Genomic DNA, 24,435 nt, shown 5'->3' on the forward strand with positions numbered 1-24,435 from the left:
TGGGTGGTTAGGTAATGATTTCTGTCGTTCCTTTGAAATTATTTGCTTAACTGTAGACGCACAGAAACAACCGGTCACTAGGTCTGATTCGACAACTAGAACAAACTTTCTCGATATTTTCTTTCAGTAGGTGGTCTAATTTCTTCCGGCGATTGTTTGATATAGACGATATTTCAAACATTGCAAAAAATAAGTTTAAAATTATGATCCTAAAATTTAAATAAAAGCTTTTCTCATGCTTTATCATCTTTGCAGATCACGCAAGCGTGGGCCAAGCAGCTCATGCGACATGGGATATGGCGAGCGAGATGAGCAGATGAACGAGTGCAACGCCGCGCTGGTCCTCATGTCCCTCAGTTGCTCGCCGAACTCGCCACGCCCAAGTAAGTCTCTCCAGAAGACACAACTTGTTGAAGTTACACACACACTCTATAAAGGACAACCTAATACATATTTGTTTTCGATGAATTAAATAATGTTTTTCGTGAAGTTAAAACTAATGTTAATGATATTATTAGCACTTTTAAGTCAGTTTCTTTTAAATAGTTAAGCCAAAATACATTATTACAAAGTAAAATTGATAATAGATTTCGAATTTATAAGAAAGGTCCTATGCAGACCTTGTCTCTGAATAAAGTCATTATGTTTTTTTATTCTTATTTGTGTTAATATTTGCAAGTCTTGCAATCCTCTAAATTTTCCAAATCACATATAGGTTTTATCACTAATAAAAAATAGGGCAGATCAGCTTTGCGCAACTATTTACTAAGTGCATCATATCTACAAGCTATCTTAAACAAATACAGTACTGACCATGACGTGCTGACTGCTTTATTACTATCTCAGGCTACGTCACACATATCATTTTACACATCAAACAACGTCGAGTAATGACTATTTACATAACGCTACTTTCTGTTCACTAACACGTGATAAACTCATGAGGTCTCTAAAAACTAAGTATGTTGTAAGTTTTAGTCCCTTGATCTTTTAGTTATGCAATTAATAAAATTTGGTCTCCGAATTTATAAAATTTCATAAAATTTGGACCAAATGCTGAGGGAAAATAAAGGGTAGGGATAACCATTTGCCCAGGTTATGTTCAGTGCAAAAGATGGGAATTGTGAAAATCGTCTAGACAGAAGTCTAGACTACGTCTAGACAGGTATTTGGTGCTTCACCGTTTGATGAGCTTCAACCAAATGCGGTTTTCTTTTGAAACTAGAACATGCTTGCAAGTAATTCATAATTAGCCAACCATCGCGTCTCGACAGTTCGCTTGAATTCATGAAAAATAAAATGGTACAGTCTAATAATACAACAACAAATGTATAAACTTTCAAATGTTAAAAAAACTTAAACTCATTACGCAAGTGAGTGAAACTTCTGCTTTTTAATTACAGTCACAACTTGAAAGTTGAAGACTGTTTTGTATGTGAAGTAAATTGACCCGTACAATTCAGCTTATACATCTGAATGTTGTGGCAATCGTTGCGATCCTATCCCAGTCGTGATTTATCCCCATTGCTCCTTGCATCTGAAGGCACACAGATGCCTGCACTAACTTAAAGTGAGCATTATGCAATCTTTGTGCATCATGTGCTGGTTCACACAAATCATAAAACTTTACGATTCGTCTTCAGCACAACACTATGCGTGTGTGAGTGTGCTGCGAGTAAATAGTCGTTCTTGCCAGTGAAAGTGGCCGGCCACAGTTCCGTTTCGTAATTTATAGTATTTAATATGTATACAGTTAGTTTCTGCTTGGTATTCTGCTTAAATTAGAAAACTTAAGCATATTTTCAAAACTTCTTGTATATCTTCGACCATACCAATCTACTACCAACTCATCGATATCATCAAAAGTCTTAAACAAGTAGTGTTAGGACAGCTGAGTGACTTCGCCTTTAATTCCAGGTGCGGCATGCATTATGCCTACTCGTCGTACCTACTGTTTCCGACTTTTCGGAAATTACGTTCAAAAAATACGGTTCATACAACGGTGACCCGATTAACATTATCTCAAGGAAGAAATCATGAGGCGAGTATGAGATAAAGCTACGGATCAGCGATAGTCGCGCCATCTATCGCGACACCATTAAACGAACATGGAAATGTGGGTATATCGATGACGACTGATATAGGATTCTTCTGTCCTTTTGTATAAAATTAAGATATTTAAGGTTGGTCTGGCTTTTAATTATCGAGAATGTTGTAATTTAGGTGCTTGGGGAGGACGGTCCTCGGTGTCACCGGGTGCTAGCAGCAGCTCGGGCTCCTCATGGCGCTCCGGCACGCCATCTCCACCTCCGGCTTCCAGCTCATTCAGTGATGAAGGCATTGCCATGGACTATGATCACCCGCGTAAAAAACGGGTAAGTCTTCTTGTTTGGAACCGCTTATAAGAATTGCAACGGAACATGCCGTAGCCAAAATTACATAGATATGTCGTGTGGAACGTATCCAGTCACTAGTGCAAGCAATTAGACCGTGACATGCTACATAATAGATGCTTTCTGCTAAAAACTATCAGTCTAGGTACTCCAGGTTTCAATCTACAACTAACTGAATATTGGGAAAAAGGGGAAAATATCAACCTTCTTTTAAATATTGTCCAACTTCATATGAAAGGTTCATGAGTATATGGCACAAAGAAATCGTTATGAAAGGCAATGATCCCTTGCCTCTTTGTTGTCCTAATTATTACTGAAATTCCAACTATGTTGGGAACAGTCATAAAACGCTTGTGATTCATATGCACTTGGGATATGAGTCACACTGCGCGCATACCCAGGTGAGTATATATTGCTCTCAACAATCCTGTGCCATAAATGTCGTAATTCTTTGTTCATATATATTCGTCACTATACGAATGTTTTGTTCAAAGCCAGTTCAAAATCCACTTTCGCCTACAAGACACCTGCTAGCCGTCGCAAAATGCCATTATATATCATGGCTGTAGGTCTCTGCATTTCTGTTCCTGGTTTCGTAAAGCTTGCGCGGACATACTGCCCATAGTCTTGCGAATACAGAGGTATGACGTAACAAAGATACCGTCACCTTACTAGTTTCATATAAATATAATACTAATACAATTGGTGTATTCAGTTGGATGTTAATCCAACTATTACTGTTTTGAACTCTTATAATTATTTCGGGATTTCTTTTATTGCACAAATGTAACTTGACGCTTGCTTATTTAATTGCGCTTTGATAAGAAGTCTGTAACATAATTGCGTTTTCATTTGTTTATCTCCCGTTACAATGTATGCGAAGCCAGTTAACACGTGCCCTGAAGTAATAACAAAGTAAACAAGGCCGTGAAAGAAAGCGAACTGTGTACATGAACCTTTATTGTTTATTTGATATTCCGTTGGGTACAATATTAATTCGAGTCGTGTTGCACTGAAAATGTTCCTTAACCACAAACTGCATTTTAATATACCAATCGTAAATCGCTTTAGGAAATCGTTAAAACAACTTCTAGCTTGCTGACCTTCTACGAAACGACTGTTTCTGTTTCCCTCATTCTATCATTTAATACACTTGTAAAGTAACCAATAAAATAATAACCTTTTACGATTTTAACTAATGTTTGCATAAATCTACATATTAAGGGCCTCAATATATCTCTATATTTCATAATACGTTTATATAATTGGATTGATTCACGGTGAAATGTCCTTATCAATACATGAGTCGCTTTCTGTTGCACTGCTCCGATCGAATTCGTGTGTGTGTGTAGTGTGGTATGTATGTATGATTTACACTCCACGTGCGCAGGTTCAGTGTGTCGTACAATGTCAAGGCGTAGTTCTGCGGTCGACAGTTATGCAACCGCATTGTAAAATTGTCATAAATACGTTTATGAGCACGCTGATAGACGCAGCTGGCAATGAGTATTCATGTTATGTTGTATTTTACATTCTAGAAATTATTTGTAAAAGAACAATGTTCAATAAAATTAAATTTTGACATGAACAATCCGAGTTTCTTAGAGTATAATGTTATGTGTTTAGATCACTGGGCAGTAAACAGTTTTATGTCATGAGTCACTTGTTTACGATGAGCTACACGAGCTGTAGTGTAGGTACAGCAGAAAGGACAACAGTTCACAGAAATCTATTAAGTATATAAAGTTGCTGCGCAGTGGAAAACCATGTAGTGCGTGAGCGCCCACGCGAACCCACACGCAGAAAACAATTGAGTCCTTGATTCTACATTCAGCATCAGGCAGACCTCAACCACAACTATTATATTACGTTTCTAATGCTCGTTTGTTCTACCATTCATTACTTTAATAAAAATAGGTCACGAGCAGTTAAAATCTAAATTATAACCCCGAAACGTATGTATGCTTATTGTTTTCATAGCCTCTTGTTTTTAGTGAAATAATACAACTACCGTTTACGAGGTCAAAGTTTATGTTCCTATATTGTTTAAATCTTGTTAATTCTCATTGTCACTTCGTTACTTTGCCATGATCTTTGATTAGTTGCTAGGTCGATTTGGCAGCCTACAGTTTCACATTCTCTTCACGATTTTTCCCTTTCAGTATATTCCATTGCAACATTAATAGTTTTTGTTTTATTTCCCTTATTTAAAATTCGATTGGACAGCTGCTTATTTGTATTGTCCATCGTCCAATAACAATGGTTTACAATGTAAGTACGTACTTTGTAAATAAACGTTTCAGACCCACACGTAACCTTGCCTGATTGTTGGCGGGCAAGCCAAGCGCTGGTGGGCGGTGGAGACGCGACGTTACTATTACATTCTTCAATTACGTAATCTCCTGTTTTTCTCAGCTGCTGTAAAACTAGATAATGACATCAGTCGATACGGTGTCCTTATATAGAATTATATTGTAATCTCACTTCATAGGGATTTGTCCATTTATGGTCAAAATTGACACAATCAGGAAGTAAACTGTAGAAATACCGTTATGTATTTCTATTGCGAACCTTCTAGAATTGCGCTGTTTATTTGAATGGATAATTTAATTTGATTAACTTTGCGTCCAGCGATTGCATTGAAAGGCTGGTCCTACGCAAACTCGATGCTATTATTGATGCAATGCAGCACAAAAGCCGGCCCAGACGCAGCGACGCCGATCTGAATCATCAGCCAATGTTGGCAACACTCCTATTGGTTGCTATTGCTGTTAGTTAGCAAGTATTGATGATAATTATCACCTATCCAATCATCATGACATTGAACCGCTCTTCCTATTTGTAAAATGACTAGTGCTTCAGCTGCAGCATAGGTAGTAGTGAAAGTGACAGATTTAAACTCTGCCTTGTTACTTCACACACACTAATCAGCTACCTCAACGATACTGACTGAACATCATATCGATGATTAGATAAAAATTGTGCGTCTGTGAAATATGACTTGTGCTGTATATATTTATATAAATTTAGAAGTTTGATAGCATTTTAGTAAATGATGCCATTTCTATTTCGCGTCTAATACAAGATTCCCGTTGTGGTGTCAGAGCGGGTTGACGGGACTGGCCGGGGTCATTGACTTGGCCACATGTGATCCGTGCGGAACCTGTTCCCGCGACCACTCGGCCACTGCCCACCGTAGCCAACGTTCTCCATGAAAAAAAAAGCATAACTCATTAATAGTATACCTACAGTAGAACTTTCCGCCATGACGCAATCTGCCCCATCAGAACAAAGGTGGCGCCGCGACAAATGAATTGCCTTTCCTGTTATTGCTTCCATTAAAAGAACAAGTCAAATCACAAAAAAAAAGGTGAAAAACACAAAACGTAAAAAGAACTAAATCTCTTTGAATTCTTATCGAAGTAAAATCGGAATCTCGGTCGATATCAGTATATTTTAGCTCAAGAGTCGCATCTTGAAACAGCACTTTGTCATTACATTGTTCGTTATCAACGATCGCTAGTAATGCAAAATCTCGTGTTACCGAGTGTAGGTCTGACGTCAACCTGCAGACCTTGAGCAAGGACACAGCTATTAGAGCGAGGCAAGGCCTGCCCAGCTTTCTGTACGCCATTCAATCGTAATGTGGGCATACTCCTCATACTATATCCGCATTGTATACGAACCATAATCGCAATTTGCATATGCGTGCGTTATATTCATACGTGTTTAATAGACAAGTTGCATAATGAGTAATTAAATGACAATAGACTGTGGAGTATGTACGGTTCCACTGTTCCCATGGGGGCTTTGTTCGGCAGGAAAGTGCGCAGTAGTACGAGTAATGTTAGTGTAGTTCGTGATGCGAACCGCCCTCTGCCGTTTGCTCCTCGCTTCATTATTCCTTTCCAAGAAAGACCCTGCGAAACTGCTGCAGCGAACAACTATTACTTGCGTTGACTGCACAACACATAGACTGCAACTAGTCTATAAATATCTGAATTACATATTTCTTATTGGATACGAAGATACTCTCCAAAGAGGTGAAGATGTAAACGAGGTTAACGCCAAGTAGAAAAAGGCAAAGCTAAGACAAACAAATGTTCACTGTGACGAGACGAAATATATTTATTTTTTGCACAATACCTTGTCATGTAGGTACTGTTTAAGAAAGTTAAATGATGGATCTATCTTTCATGGAATATTTTGTGCAAATGTTATACTAATAGCCAGGTCCTTGAGTCTATGAGCAAACAGGTCGGTGCAGGGTATAATTAATTATGCATTAGACATCATACGTAGGACAACAGTAAAAATATATCAAGTAATTAAACATTTTATTAAGCGAATGCAATTGTTGTATCACATAAACTATCAAGTTTGGCGTGTGTTTGATGTTGACAGACATACACATGACAGCGGTGGAATGTAAGTACTCCATAATTTTAGAAGATAACGCTCATATAATTTTTTTGCCTACCGCGCCGTACTAACTACGATTTGTACAGCGCGGTTACGATTGAACAAATGAAATAATTATTATTCCGAGGAAAACGTGCGATTCTAATATCTTGTTTATTTATCTACATAGATATCAAAACTTTCCGCCCACAAAGGTGACGTTGCTATCAACATAACATAAACAACACAAAGTTGTACTTTACTTACTGATATTTAGGAAACCTTCTTAATAAACTGGAACGTTTACCTATTAAATAACCATATGATTTTAAAGGGTAGAAATTGATTAACGTTCACAGTTTCAATGGCTTCAGCAATATGCTTTATCCACTTGGCTGTCGGCGTCCGAAATAAATGTATTAAGCATCATGTCGTGCCAATTTAAGTGTAAATAGGCTTCGACATGTGCCATTGCATTTCGCCGTATCCCTAAAAGCTACCTGTTGGTGTTGGCACGTTCGCATAATCTCGTAACGCATAATTCGCTTATCGCCGCATTTCTGCGCCGCTGACGTCGCACCGGCCGCGCCGACGTGCTGCATCCATCCACGCGCAATCGCGTATCTAGCGTAATCACTTGCATAATATACCGTGGGTTACGTTTGTTACACGAATCAAACTTAGATTGAAGTCGTCGGAATAAAATCTTTTGAATTCCTCTTGCATTAGCTAAATAAAAAACAACAATTTTAAAAAATTGAATTAATAGTAATAATATAAGAGAACACTAAAACAAGTGAAGATAAATTTATTCTCCTTATACAAATATTGCACTGGCATTCAATCGTGCCAAGATAGATACGCCGATAATGTCATTTTATTATTGTCAAACGATAATAACGTAAACGGGAATTAAAAGATATCGTTTTACTTTCCTGTAGTTATATATTTAGTTTTAAATTTATTTAAAATGCTTATCTGATATTTTCAGAATTGAAATGTCGTCTGAGATAGCTATAACTTTTACGTATATGGTAATATCCTCGCGTTGACATCCGCGGCCAAAGCCTTGTAAACACAGAGCATTTAGTATCGCCGGGCGAAGAGTTTATGCTCTGTGCTTGTAAACCAGTTGACACGTGGAAATGTCACGAGCGTGGCATAGGGCCGTCGTGGAAAATAATAAAGCGAGGCGATACGGAAAGATTGTGGTGAAATGTTCTTGAAACAACGACGGAGGCACGAGCAGGCATTATCGCGCGCTGCACGTGTAACCTCGGACGTGCAATAAATCGCCGTGGCTAACAAAACCAATGCTAGGCAGCTAGTTTTGTCACGAGTTAACAAGATAAAGCTATTAGATACTTTTTATTTTTAACAAAGATTGTTTAAGTTTATTATTTCACAAGAAAAAGTAATAAAAATACTAATAATGGTATGTAGTTATAAATTTAAAAAGCAGCATTTCAAATTAAATATTTTCAATCGATAAAAGATTGATACTATCTAAATATCAAAACTTACGAACAACATTATAAGTATATTATGAACCCGGATTTTAAAACCTTAATTGCTATTACTACCAAATCAAACAGCCCTTGGTCTTGGTGCTGTTGATACGAAGTCAAAACCAGTTTCGCGAGGCTGGCAACACATCACGGTGATTGGTAACGGTAGTGAAGTAGCTGTGATTACTTTATCAGGTCACTTGGAATAAGATTACAGTTGCCACCATACGGAGCATATATAATATAAGCATATGTAATAAAAGAAAGTGAGCAAAATGTTTTCACATATTTTTAAGGGAAGAATGAGATACCCTTGACTATACGAAAATAAAATTTTAAGATCCCAGAACTCTATGAAGCAGGAAAACTTTCATAATTTATAGAAAAATCGGAGTTTAGTTATTCTGCTTCTCACATTAAATTTCTTTAATAAATTCAAGGCAGGTATTTTATTATGAGCATTAGGTATAACAGGTAATATCGGTTTATTATGTATGCTTAGATTAACCTCCATTGTTCCAATGTATAACTTACATAATAATATAACCTTGATGCACTACACAACAAACACCTGGCCTGTTCTCTGGTTTATTAAATATTCCCAATAAGTACTCGAAGCAAACTCTATCATTACCATATCTTTAATGCTGATAGAACGATCGTTCCTGCCTCTATTTACACAACATATTACCTAAATGCATTGCAATTTATCTATTACTAAGTGTTAACTAACTATGATAACTTAATATTCTTTTCACTGTACCGTGTATATGCTCCCTATTAATCTTTGAACGTCATTTGTTGCGGTTATCAACGCACACAATGAATTTCGATGTATCTTCAATTAGTGGGCCGGTTAGATAACAGATCGTCTTCTAGTTAATTACTGTTTGCGTATATTTTAATGTCTCCAATATAGAAGCATGATTAAAAAATTGTTTGTTAAAAATTTACTGATAAGTACCTACAATTTATAAAATATGCCTTTAAAAATTACAAGCTTACATATGTTCAAGTTGTTAATGTAACCAATGAAATAAAACCTTTTATCTTCCTTATTTCAACGAAAATTCGTAAGCTGCAATTACACTTGATGAAACCAAATAGCAAGGAAGGCGTAATAAAATAAATATGGCGCGTATTCTGCCAGTAATAGTGTAAAACGTAGTGATTTCATACTCTTTGGTAGTGTAGTAGTGATTATTTTACACGTGACCACCGTCTCCAAATACGCCGCAAACATACTACAAAACTAAAGATTGTATAGAAGTTACCCTATAAATTTTCACCTTCGAATAAAAAATAAGAATAAGATGAATTAAGGTGAGAATATATTACGACCCTCGAATGACCTATCGCTATTTGACTGACCGACATACAGCCCAAACTGGGTCTAGAGATTTTAAATTTGGCTTGACATTTCCGCAGAAAAGGAAATTAATGCAATTTTTTCTTTTATACGTTCGGCGGCAGGCGTTCTCAACTTAGAAGCTGTATAAAAATACTTACAAAGCACAAGTACTTACTTTCTCTGTAACTTCATTATTTTGTAAGTTATATAGTAGATACGGCGAAGGTCGTTTTATCGGGCTGATAAAACACGCCAATTGTTATCTGCTGAGACGAGGTGACTTCCGCGTGCTCCTCATGGCCGCTCTAACTTCTCTAATTGTACCAATAATTACTTCATATTAGTTAGTGAACTCACTCAGATCTTCTTATAAAATGATAAATTACATCTTTTGTGACATACTTTTATCTCAAATCGATAAGAATAACACGTGATTGGCTGTAATCTAAAAAGTATGTTTATTTTTTACAATATTTATGGTACTACTCCGTAGATCCTACCTAGACGATCTAAGGAGTCAAAGTTGACTTAGTTGTTGAAAAGATAATACATTAGAGCGATATTCCAAATTATTACGGAGGTCCAAGCAGCGAAATAAAGTCCAGTCCATAATTTATTAAAAACATAGGTAAATTTTTTATTGATTTTGAATTTTATAATTTAGTTCACAAACTTCTCCGAAAAAAGCTCTTATCATAGATTTGAGCTTTTGCAATAATTACAGCTGCTGAACTGTTGTTATCTTTGTTTGAAGAATCTTGCGGTATCTAGTGATGTGGCCAATCGATAAGGTATCAATACTATCGATGTGTCAAAACGCGCAAGTTTCACAGTCACGTGAGAGGAGGAGCTGCGCGCGTGCACAACGTGACCACAACACAAACACCCTGTTTGTGTAGCCTCCGCTAGACCTTGGCAATTAGGTGTTTATGATGATATTGGCAAATTATGAGGCGAGGCTGAAATGTATTACAACGTTTTCTCTCCCCACTTTTTTATATTTTACAATTTTTACGACAATCTCGTCGAAACTTTTGGTGTAAAATATATTTTCAACTGCAGTTTAAAACTCTTAAATATTGCGTTTCACAGCATGAATGGTTTCAAGCCACACATCTAAAACACTTTGGTTTTAAGTTATAAGCAGAAATACATTAGTATCCAAAGCAAATGTTTAACGATCGTATCTATAACAAATCGATAAATTGTGCAACATTAATTGTTCTTTCCTATAATCAGTGTAAAAATTTGATTTGTTTACGTTAAATACGTAAGAATAAACCTCTTCAACACCTCACTCTCATATTCACGTGTTCCTAATTGCACCCAACGTTCCTATGCTTCGGGCCTGGTTTTCTTTTTCGACACCATTTTACACTAAATTGTTCGTTTCGGAATCGTTTTACTCTGTCAGTCCGAAAGTTAGTGCTTACTTATATCAATGTAACTTGACCATATATTTCCCTATATAAGCCGGCACAAAAAACGTCAGATAGGCATGGAATAAGTACTGTTAGCTATCTACTTAAACATCGAACTGAATAGATAGATACTAGTTTTGACGTAACCATTCAAGGTTCAAGTAGTACACGCAGCACCGGTGTTGCCACGAGCGAATAATGGCTCGGCCTTCGCGCGCTAAATATACAACGCGGAAGCAAACCGCACCAGCCGCTCTGATCATTTCTACACCATTAACAGTTACAGAAGTTTAAATGGCAATATGGATGTAGGGATAGGAGCGAAAATTGTGGATGCCCTTTGCTACTAGAAGCTGTACTGTTACTGCTGTTATAAGTTACTGTTGAAATAAGATACATAGGGTTAAGTTTGAGTTAGAGGACACTGACAGATTGAACGCACACCCTAAACCGAAGTGTCTTTAAATTTAAGATTTGGCAATATATGTTCTTTCTCTAGTCTAAGTGTACTAAGAGAGAATTTCCCAAAATCACCAAACGAACACAAATTAACGAGATCTAGTTTTTATATATGAAGATCCCTAACTGCGACCCTGAATAGCAATGTTGACTGTTGGTTCACTGCTGCTGTCCGCCAGCCACGCATCGCTCGCATGAACATTCGCCTGATTACATATTGTATTGTGACCTCCATTCCACACACTGGCCATGTTCTATCGTGAAGGATGTTTTCCGTTAATTAGATTAATATTTTTGAATATTTTGCAATAATAAAATCTACTTATTAAATTGCAAATAGAGTAGGTTCACCAAATAGTTATTCCCAGTTGTGTTTGGTAGAGATATTTAACTAAATTAAAATAATAAAGTTCAAAAATCAAATAGATAGTAGACCGTATCGGTACGTTTAGTTAAATATTTATAGGTGTAACACCCCAACACCACACAAAAACGATAGTTCATCGTGTCGTAACAATAGCCACATAATCAGCATAAAATTAAATACAATACTAGCGTAACCTGCGGTAAAACATGATAATTCCCAGTATAGGGCATCCGGCGTATCGGGGGGGCGGCGTGGCCCGGCGACCCCTCGGCCCCGCTACCGGCCCTGCGCGCACGCACGACGCATAACTTCGCCTTTGTCAACCAATTACCCAACCATTCAGGGCCTATTACATAATCAAGCGCGTTATCTGATATCAAAACGTGCCTGCACGCGATTAACTGTTACATTTTACTCTGCTATGACATTGACAGCAAACGGCGTGATTGCGTAACTGATGAAAATGAGAATCGTTTCCGCGTATTCTGAAAGATAAGAACCGTTTCACTTACGTTTTTTACAACATATTTTGTAGCAGATATCTGGCAGTGAAATGAGCCCAACTGGGGCTCGTGCTGCGCACTGACAGCGATTACAGTATCAAAGTGGGTCGCGAATGTAGGCCGAGCACACACTTGCATTCGATTGTTCCATAATGTGCTTCGTTTCGTTAATTAATCATTTAAATTGTCAGCACATTTGCGTGTCTGCACTGTCAAGTAACGTAAGAGTGGTCAATTAAAATTAATGATAATATGTCTCATGTGTTTATAATTTGTTATAATTACTTATCTTAATGTAAACAGAGGCGCATAACCATAATGTAAGTCACAACAATGACAATGACGCAATAGGTTTTTTACTTAATACATTCAAGATAGTATTATCATTTATCATGTTCTGTAGTTGTTATAGATTTCTTATGCATTATTTCAGAAATAATACTTGTCACTACTTGTTAAGTCAATAATATTAAATCATATCCTTTAAAACATGAATTACTGATAATTCGATGTGTCAAAACATTCTTTGTCATAATAAGCAATATTTTTGCATCAGATTAGTGAATTAAAATTTTCAGTAAACAATAACTCTACAAAAATTTCAAGAGTAATTAGTTACTTAAAGTGATCCTCTACCTGTAATTTCAAAGAATTACATAATTTACATGTCAGTCACAATGTATCTTTTTAACTTTGTACTTACCTGCATCAATTAATATCAGAATGAAATACAAATTGGCAACAATATTTAATGTAGAAATCCTGAAAAATTCCAATTACGAAAAATTTTTTTATAAATGTTTTATACCATTTACGTAACAGTCCATATACCACCCCCTTTCCCCCGATGCAATTTACCGATTCTCAGAACAGTTAATAGTCAACATATTCAATAAATTTATCAATCGATTGAATAAGTAGAACGGCTGTAGTGGCTTATACAGTGCGAGATCGTTGTGCAAGAGCGAAATAGGTCACACCTATAGTCCACGGACGACCTAGTTGCAGCGATAAGTACACTAAGTACCTAGCTCCTTTGTTGTGAGATAATACAGATAAAAACGTTTTGTATTTCAATATTGCGTTAGCTCCTTGTATTTTCTTCTTTGTTATTGCCCTTTATCGAATTCTCTGCTACGCTATTTTCTTTATTATACTAGCGGCCCACCACGATTCACCTGTGGTCTATAACACCAGCATATTATAAATCTTTTAAGCGGTAAAATAAAGATAAGCCCTTACAAACAAAATAAAACAAGTTACTAATTTTACCTCTTTATAATATTAGTGGTAGATTTAGGAAGACCAAAATATTGTTAAATACTTTAAAAAAATACACGATAAAATGAGACACAGTATCACAACTTGGGAAATGTAAAATCTAATGGCGAATATAAATCACGCAATACGCAGTTCATGTCGTAGAGGGTCTACGGCTACGGCGTAGTCGCGCCCATTAAAATCCGGGCATTTTGGACGCTGCGTAGAGCGACTACGAACTTACAACAAAGAACGTAGTATTCATAAGATAAAATTTCTTTACTGAAAAGCGGTTTATTTTTAGCAACAATACGAGTACAGTCAGAGATAGGTAGTATTACAACGAAGTGTGATTGATAACTTTGAACATTGTTTTGTGGTTGCCAAGTTACTTAACTATTCACAATATAATTTCAATTAGAAATATAGTTGATTATTTTCTGTTGTTAAAAATTTAATTTTGACTTAAAACTAAATCAATTCATCAATATATTAATGAATCATTTAAAATCTGTTACTACTGCATACAAAGAACACGGGTTCGGATCGCGCGAACTTCAACGTTGTTGTCGTTCCATCTCGCTCTGAGGGTCATCGCCCCACACCACGGTTCCCCTCGTTCTAATAACCCTGTACATACACCACTTTATCTTTTCGCGTAATATCAACATGGCCTGATTAATACAAACTCAGTATTCACTCAAAACGCTCTATTTCGCGAATAAAAGCATGAAGGTTCTATTTGGTTCGTGTACCCTGTCCTGGCGACCTTGGTACGGTCAAAAACCTCTTTCGAGGAGACATTGACCAGAGTCCGGCCTTTCGTCCGGTTGCCTTACCAACTGCGGTTACGGCCATTATGGGTGTAAACATGTAGGCAATTACTTCTGCTACCTTGCACAATTAATTAAAACAAAGGAAGAGCTACAGTTACAGCTCGCGTGTTACACGACACACAATGGGTGGCCGTTAATCTTGGGCTTGTCAATCTTCGGCTATTGTATCACAGTCAATGATGTCACAATGAAACAATAGTCCTTAAATTCATTTGAATCATCGATGTTATTCCTGAAGAAGAATTTAAAACCTTCTAGTTGGTAACAATTAAGATAATTAAACTGTAATTTTAATTATTTCCTTGCACATCTGAAAAATTATAATTGGATCTATCCAGTGCGCGCTTCGCAACTGCGTCGGCATCTAGAATGATGGAAGCTATGTGTTTTTTTAACCGGCATCGACAGGGCAATGACACCGCGGCCGGGGCACTGCCCGTTCTTGACAGTTCAAATGTTTACAATATAGTACGTCTCGAAGGATCACTTACTCATCACTTCACACCACTCCAAATTAGAAAACACTTCACTTTATGACGTAATAATACCGAACCTGAACAATGGAGCTACGACAACTACCATCATAATATGCCGTTGGATTTTTATTATTCGGTTCTAATTTTGGTTTTAATTTACAACCAAAATTTAAAAGCATTGTCTACCTATGCATGCAAGTGGGTGCGTAATGACTAAATGACATGCCTTTCCGTGTATGTGGCCGGCGGCGAGCATCGGCGGGTTGAACAATGGCAACGCCGAGTTCATCAGACGCGATAATGTGTAGTCCCGCGGGTTCAACAAACTTCCCATTTTACAAGTAAAATCGTGTTTATTGCTTTGTCAAATCTGTAACACAAATTCAAGCTCTCCATTAAAATGTTCATTTAAACGGTTGAGTGGCTGCCAAACTACGACAATCGTGATGTCATAAAATGTAATTCGCGTCGCAGTTTCTGTAGAGTACTTATTCCTCGAACCCATTAATGTCTAGAACATAGTTAATTATTGAATCGTGAATAAATATAGAATTTGTTGTCGTCAGAAGGCTTTTTCAAATTTCAAGTTTATCACGTTACAAAGACTAGCATTGGGAGATAATTTGTTCTGAATAGGCAATATATCGGGCTGCGCTCCAGAGGGGTTAGGTTATGTAACCAGGATTAAAGCCAGGAAGAAGAAGACAAAATAGCCAAAAGGAAAATATCATAAAACGCGTGTGCGAACCTTGTGAACGCCGTTACTTCACATAACTGGAGAGCGCATCAGGTTGAGAAGAAAAAGTGAAATTGTAACAAGTCAGAACCTGCCGGGGTCGGTGACCAGAGGCTTAGGAGCGATTGGCGAGAGCTCGTCGTTCGGATTCATCATTCCTCACTTGGGAACTATGACTCATATCATATTAATGCGCTGCACTTATTATCTGATGATTGTCATTGACTTCGATATTGTTTGAACGAAAGCATAAGTTAGCGCTGTATTATCAAATTTTTGATTGATTTGGTGTTAATTTGAGATTGAGTGAGATTCATTAATTAAATTTCTTCATCAATACGTTATTAATATTTTAAAAAAAGTGTATTCTTGAATAACAAAACTAATTATTAAAATAGGCATTCCATTAATCGCCATTATAAACATTCGCAGTTGTAGACCCGTGCAAGAATTTATAGAATAATAAAGAAATAAAGACGAGCTCTGTAAAACGGTAATAAACCAACAACTTCGTAATAACACGATTCCTTGGTATAGCCACAAGTAAGTACACACTTTGCGGTTGTTCTAATGGCGGATCGCCTCAATAATTTCTCTAACGGGCAATGACTACCGTGCTGAGCTAGAGCGTACTTTCGCGTGACGTAAAATGACGCATATTCACGCATCAACTCCCAACACATACGTACGAGTAGGTATCAAGTGTCAATGCTCACCTTTGACTCTGGCACGTGTATAGAGTACGTTTGTATTAAATACTAATCGAATTAAGTACACAATATTCTCTCGAAGTTTACTTAACAAGTCTATGAAGAGAGCCGGTTAAACGGGCTTTTTCTTATTATTGAACAACGTAGATGTTCCAGTTAATCCCGGTCCCTATACATGCACAGAGCAAACAATGATCGCTGGTTATTCTCACACGGATAGGAGGCGAACGAACGCGGCGCAGTTTCTTGCCATCACAGTTTTCATGTGTTTCGTGCATGTTGTGTATGTGTGTAGGCTGAGTGAAGTGAAAAACATGAAGCGACGAGGGTACGCCACCCGCCGGGCCGCGGGGGTGCTCCGGACCTGAGTTCAATGCAACCCGACGCCACCTGTAGAACATTCATTGTCCGTATTCGAGCTTAATATTTGTTGTATAAATTAATTAATTCGTGAAAAATTTACATACTTACCTAATTAAGTAGTTTTTGCATGAGATAGTAATTACTAAATACCTACTTTAGGATAATAGTTATTTGTAATTTGGCTTATAAACGCATATAAATAAATGTTTCTTAATCTAACAAAAATCTTATTAGAACTAGTTGAGCAATGTCACAATGATCCCACCAGGGGGTCACACAAAGAAAGGCAAAGAGTAGGGGTAAAGCCATCGTCAGTTCAGTGACCTGCAATGCTTTTAGTCCCTTGCTTCATGGGGTGTCGTGGTAGTGCATGGTACATTTTGCGCCCTCTCACTCCTGACTATAACGCTATCTCATCTAGTTCCTTTGTGCGACAAGTCAACCACATCCGTATATTTCGTCAATTTATACACACATAGGATGCAGTTATCCGGGGCACGTTATGGTTTATTTTTTACGGAAACACTCATGGATTTTGTGCACTTTGATCGCGTGCGTTGTGAAAGGTTATTTGTAAACATGGATCGAGACAAAGCATGTTTTGAAATGCGACTTACTTCGTCATTCTTAGACCGGCACGTGCAGTTGGTGCCTAATAAGTATTATAAGTACAATCAAAGTAAACATTAAGTATAACAAAAACAAACCCAAATTAAACTTTGGTTCACAAAAGATCTGGCGCTGTTAAAATCTCCATTTACACGAAAAAGACGTGTCGATGAAATTGTAAATAACGTTTAAACACATCTTTATGTAAGTATTTAATTTGCGCAAAAATAAATACCTAATGTTCTTGTGGCTACAAACATTCGCGCGTCGTAGCTGATGCCGCGTTCGTAGCTCTCAGTCGTTGACTTTATGGCCGGATGTAGGTTACATGCGTATAGCAGGATTCAACTAGTATAACAGTATGATATCGCTAGTATATAGCTATTCTAATGCTGATTTACATATCGCAATAACAAATAAAGCATTAGGTAAATGTTGTATTTATTTAAATGCGACAAACCTTGGTAGTTTATTATTTTCATTTATGGTAGTTTCCAAGATATTTCAAAGAGTTCGTTTGACTAATCACTATCTACTTTATTGCTTTTGCATATTGGTAAAATTTTATCCTCGTTCTTTTGAAGCAAAGAATCAACGGAACTTTGTGGTAATCTCACCAACACACACAGGGCTAGGAAATTACCGGCCGGCACAACGCACCAACGCAACACATAGGGCTTTAAATGGCGTCTTCCTCATTCGTTTCTTGTGCTAGAATGAGATGACACGAAAACAACTTATCTGACCGCGTACTTGAGTATAAATAAGGAAGGTCACGCGGATGAGAGCGACTTATGCGCGCTCGTGGGTAAAAGAGAGACGCAATGAAAACAAATCAATATCATCTCGGCGTTTCGCAGTAGAGTGAGACAGCACAACAACAAACCGGCATTTTATGCCGGTTCGTTATTCATACTATATACGGTTACAGCAGTATCTGCCTTACCGCAATGCGCTAGAGTCAAGTTTTATATGGCAGCCAGTTGTTTACCGGCATAGAGCTAGAACGTAATCATAATTTCTTGGCTTGGCGGTCCCGTTGTAAAAATTTATAAGGCCACCTCTAACGCGTTTACCGTAGTAACAACGAGAACCTTCGGCTTCCTTGTTTTAATCTAAGTTTTTGCACCAAACATTTCAAATTATGTAATTAAAAACAGTTTTTTATTTTACATTTATCTTTACTAAATGGTTGGGTCGCTTGTAATACTGTGGCAATAATATATTTGTCAATTTGAATAACATGATAGCTGGCTGGCAGAACAATGCCCATCATAATTTAATTTAATCTTTTAGCTTCATGGTTAAATAAAATATTACCATTATTTCAATTCTCAATAGTATTAATTAAAACAAACTTCTGGCCCAAGAAGTGCCTAAAATAAAGGCAATAATGTCAAAACCCACCATTTCGATAAATCTACAAGGCGGAGATTTGGTTCACAAACAAACAGATCCATCGCATCCCACAGTAATGCAACTGCACACAGACACACACATTGCAATCGAGTGCACACACACACATAGATATAAACCGCCACGTGTAACTTGTACATACAGCACACAAACAAACGCGTCCATGAAGCTATTCAGGACACCGAAACTACGTCGTTTTCATTCCGAGTGGATGCACGCGGCTTTGGCTTCTGTGCTCTTACTAAATTCTTTTGTTCTATTTTCATTCACTGATCTGTTATTCTGATTCCGTTTATGCTCATCTATTTTATTATTCAAACGCTCTGTTATAAAACAATTTCTTCAAATTAGAAAGTAATAAATGGGAAAGGGATGAACTGTTGTTTTACAGGAGCTTAAAGCTAGATTATGGTGTCATGTTTAAACATTTATTTATCTTGATCTCCTGTTTGGTTTTCTTCCACCCAAAGGTTGACTGGAAGAGAATGCATTAGCGATAAGTCCACAGTCTTTGTACCATCTCTGTCTGTTTTGTGCCGTTTTGTATGTTTTACTCTTATGGTGCAATAAAGTGTTTGACCTATCTATCTAGATTAACTGTAGTAAAACATTTGATATTAACTTATCTATTGAATTAATTTTATTTAATTTAGTACTTACATTAGTAAGTACTTCAAAACCGCAATTGTGAGTCTTCATGGGTAATGTGTGTGGAGTAGAGAATGTAGGTATGTAGCTATTACACTGATAGGGATCGCTTCTGTTCATTTTACGATCAAAACGCACTCATATTCCCAGAAACCTAATTATACTATCAAACAAAGAGTTATACGTTTTGACGTCAAAGATAAGTCTCCTATCTTTGACTTGTATAAAATAATGCAATAAATAATAGGATTGGATATTAAATACTGCAGTAGGCTAGAAAATTATTTCAAATATTGTACTTTTCCTGTGCTGTTGTGTGCGATGCAAACCTATATTTTGCTGAAAGTTATCGAAAGCTGAAACTAGGTCAGTGGTGCAGTAAAGGGAGGCTCCCTCCTGAAGCAAAATGGCGGCTCTCCCGTCCCCCGCTCCCCCTGACCCCCGCCCTGTTTACAAGGGGAAGGTGAAAATATCTAATATTGAAATAGCCGCCGACATCAAAATGAATTAATCCCTTGATATTGCATCGAACCCCATTTCATGCAATACTTGTCATATTATACTTGTTTTTTGTCCTTTGTATTTGAAATGAAGACTATCAAGATTATATTTTGTTATATAAGAATTCTTTGCCAAATACTTAAAAGGCGTAGGTACCTACTACTACCGTTGTATTATTGGCGTAAATAAATAAATTAAAAAAAAGGTGGCAAAGAGCCATTTTCTTAAAACTAAACTTCAATGTAATTATTAAAGTACCTACCTAAGTATTGATACAATGTAAAAATACAGTGTAATTTTTTTTTATTTTATTCATTAACAATTGTTCACTAACAGTATTGTTCACTAACAATACTCACAAATTCAACTTTCTGAAAAAATATCATGAACAATCTATGAGTTACTGATGAAAAGGCTAAATGACTTTAATTAAATTGAACTCGAGAATAAGCCACGAAACTAAAGAGAGTTAGTTTTCAAGTGATAAGTTACGAGGAAGCCAAAAACAGTAAGCTGCGTCACGGCCATGGGCACAGCGATGATGGCTCGGCGCGGTATTGATCCATATTCACGGTGTATCTGAAGGACACAGCTTCTTGAGAGTTCCAGTGAATTAATGCCCTTGTGATGATGATTAAAAAATAAACCTCATGAAGGTTTCATCATAATTTATGGTATGGTTACAATCGATTCTTGTAATTAATTTTGTTTGTATGACGTCACTACAAAACGCCCTCGTATTACCCTGAAAATTGTGCCTGTGTCATCATGAATCATGCAATATCATCAGCATACTTTGAGTATGCGATATGGCACGCTATTGTTTATTCTTCATGACGTCAGAGCAAAATTCCTGTGACGAAATTGTTCGGTAAAACTCCCTGAGCAATCACAGTTTAATTATAGAACGTCATCTACTATAAAAGTATTATTCCCTGAAGACAAAGAGCGCGCAACCTTCGCTAGCCACCCTTGGCCGTGGTGCTCCGGCCTAGATGCCATCCCCCGCCCTGCCCTGGCCCGCAGCCTCGTTTCCCCGTGACCTGACCTATTTCTGAATGCACTTGATATAGCCACCGTTTCCAGGCAACGAGCACGTCTATCGGCCAATGTTGTAGTTATATTCAAAGCCAGAAATAGCTCCGATTATATGCGGAATAATTTTCCCCTAAAGGGTTATATAAAATATACCTATTTATTTTCAAAATATACGGTGACTAGTGTCATCTATCACTTCGGTGACAGTGTTAAAATTAAAAAGAACTGACGTAGCAACAAAACTGTCTGTATCGACCAGGCGGACTGGCCAAAATTATGTGGCATTGGCCAGAAGGTCGATGCAGAATCGTTGGCAACCACCACGCCGGCCCCGCGCTCTGTCCTCGACTTATATTTTATCTATTACCTACACATTATGTCAGTGGAAGATGTTTCTGAACTCCAATAATCGGAATCGACTATGAGTTGAATGAAAAAAATTGATACTTATAAGAATCAAAACATTTTTCATAATGGGACATTGAACGATATACTTACACTAGGTATAAGTACCTAGAAACTACCCTTGATTTCTTTACTTATCCGAAAATATAGTGTACATAATTTATATGAATCAATATACACAACGTGACGTAGCGTAGGCGCCTTCTTTTCACCTCAAGGTAGTTCAAACCGTATTGTTTAGATAGTTTATTCTGTGCAATGTCATCGCGGCATTGTAAGCAATTAGAATATTGCAATAAATGCAACGATGGTCACGCACGGTATGCGGGTGTGGCGTGCGGCGCGGCGGTGCGGCGTCGGCAAGGCCGCGACCTACAATAGCTTCCGTCTTTATAACATTGTTAGGTTTCATAAAACATCTTTATGCAACTTTAGGTACATCTTGTTCTTCCATTACAACGAAAATTTGAATTGGTGCTTAAAACGTGATAAGCTGAAAAATATGATATGGTCAAGGCATGAAAGCGCTGCAACCTTTCAAATTAAAATCAAAACTTTTAGACATAACTGCTGTAAATTTAATTGTTCTTTTACTCTTTCTTTAATTTAATAAAAATTTAATTATATAAATAATATCATGGAAATTGAGCAATCTTGTCTTAATGTCTTATTATGTACTACTAAATATTTGTGATGTAAAATAAAGTATTCTTTAACTCTAATCACACTCGCTCCCTACTCCTTCACATTCTTATCATAACCGGACCGGTTTCGGGACCGGGGCCGCTTCCGAATTCCATAATGTAAGTATAAATTTAAATATATAAATATATATTCGTTGTTGCAGATTAACAGTGTGGTGTACGAGTGCACCTGGCGGGGCTGCGGGTACCGCACCAACTCCTGCCCCTCTATTGAAGCTCACATCAGAAATACACACTTGGGGTAAGCCAGAGATTTATAAAAAAGACATCAAGAATGTTTTGCGAGGAAATATCAAGATTGTACAATTTACAAACAACCACTCCAAAAACCAAAGAAAATCTAGATACCAACCGTTGTTTAAGATCTTCCAATTTTCGTATCGCGATATCAAAATCCATTCATTATTTTTACCAATCCTCAAAGATACAGTTTTCTACAATTTTTAAAACAATTAAATAAACTGTTAATTAAATATAATTGTACCTATCTATAGGTACTTTTATAATACATACTAAATCTGTGCTAACAGTTTCAATGAACTGCCCTGAAATGTATACTTAGAAGTGAGATTTAAAAGAATTTTCATATAATGCACGAGATAATCAAAGTGATGTTGACGCAGTCGCCGCGGGATGAAGATACAATTATCATAATGCAGGCACGTGACTCACGTGTCCCTTGTTGGCACGTGCAACTGTGATGTATTGCGCAACTCGCCAGCTGGCAAAAATGTACTACGAACAATTCTAACTATGAATTTCCAATACTCAAATAACCAACATCTTGTTTTCTAACAAAAAGAAGATCTTCCCGATTCTAATCCTAACATACCTACATAAATATCTCGATTGGATTTTGGAGAAAGAAAAACGAAATGCAAAGGAGACATTTTTCGATTAACTTATAACTTGCTTTGTCTTATCTGCTCACTCTCCTCTGTATTTGAGATAAACCGAGTTATAGAAAGAGAGAGAAAATAAGGCATGCCTTGTCATCCGCATATTATATGTATATCGTTGTAATAACGACCTCTAGCTCTGGAAAATATCCTTAACAAGCATTATTTGGATGTAGAAATTCATGTTAATTAGACGATTAGACGTTTAAATCAGCCCGCTGTATCGACCTTTGCCCATAGGTATATTTTTGCATAGCACATAGAGATTGAAAGGCCGGCCCTTGCCGACCCGGAAGCCTCGCGACAAGGTTGCATGGTAGGTCCCGCCCGCGCCACAAGGTCGCTTACGTAACCCAACCCTACGCTACTATATTACTGATATTATATGAAGTACTATATTACTTCATCTCTTATTACGACGTGCATGATTTAGCGGAATTACAAATCCAGCTGTAACAGCTTTCAGTATTCTGTTTACAATTGTCGAAATCCATGCTCATATCGCGATCTGTAAAATAATCACCCGATAATCCCGCTTGCCTCACCTCTCTAAAGACGCCCTGGCTCTATGTCTTTTGTAGTTGTAACTTCAATGCATAAAACAAAATATAAAAGGACACATAGAAAAATAAAATATTGCATAGCTAGACTTATCCCGTGAAGAGATCTCTTCCAGTCAAACTATATTACAATAAAAGTTATTTTATTCTACAGTAAAAACAAAGAGAGCGACAGCGACCACGAGGAAGAATTCTACTATACAGAGCGCGAAATTTCGACGCCTGCGCCTCCGCCGACGCTCTCCCATCGCGACATGTGCCGGCCGCCTCATGAAGACCCGGAGTACCAGCGGCAATTCGTTGGCTCTTACAGGTACTTGCACCTTTTCTCTTCCTCTAGAATGAAGTAATCAACTAGGAAACCAACCATGATGATGGGTTTAGTTCCCCTTTAAGCCTTGGGAAGTCAGGTCAACTAGCACCCTGAGCTCGTCTCCAAGGAGGTAAGGATGTAATCGGGATTAACGCCAGGATATAGAAGAAATCAACTACAACACCAAAAGGAAACTGTAGAGAGAAAGAGCGCTATTAAAGATAGAGCAGTGATTCACTTCGTATAGCAAAGGTTTTGGGTTTGTTCCTTTAATCACTTTCTCAATTTTAAAGGATTAATTTAGAAGGGTACAGATATATTTACCCACGAAAAGTTAAGAGGTTCATCTAAACTATCCCACACTTATTCTATTTGAAGAATAGGCACACAGTTTTACCGTCAATAATTTCACTATTTTTTAATAGCTTTTATTTAAATAAGGCTATGATCTTTTCAGGCAAGGGCTTCTGTCGACCATGCAAAATGGGTCTGCGAGGCCTATAAGCATTCCTATCACGCATTCCTTGTCGAATTCACATTCACCGGTAAGTTGCTCTT

General features: G+C 37.3%; 1 protein-coding gene across 1 annotated transcript in view; it reads left to right on the plus strand.

Moving 5' to 3' along the window:
• LOC106136985 (zinc finger protein 395) overlaps window positions 1–24,435 on the plus strand; it is a 57,055-nt gene that overhangs the window by 26,308 nt on the left and 6,312 nt on the right. The window contains exons 3-7 of the mRNA XM_013337705.2: window positions 256–383; window positions 2,224–2,375; window positions 22,249–22,346; window positions 23,719–23,877; window positions 24,335–24,422. Coding sequence (XP_013193159.1) covers window positions 256–383; window positions 2,224–2,375; window positions 22,249–22,346; window positions 23,719–23,877; window positions 24,335–24,422 — 625 coding nt within the window. The remainder of the gene's footprint in view (window positions 1–255; window positions 384–2,223; window positions 2,376–22,248; window positions 22,347–23,718; window positions 23,878–24,334; window positions 24,423–24,435) is intronic.

Source organism: Amyelois transitella, chromosome 4 (genome assembly GCF_032362555.1).
Source record: "Amyelois transitella isolate CPQ chromosome 4, ilAmyTran1.1, whole genome shotgun sequence".
NCBI classification, from domain to species: domain Eukaryota; kingdom Metazoa; phylum Arthropoda; class Insecta; order Lepidoptera; family Pyralidae; genus Amyelois; species Amyelois transitella.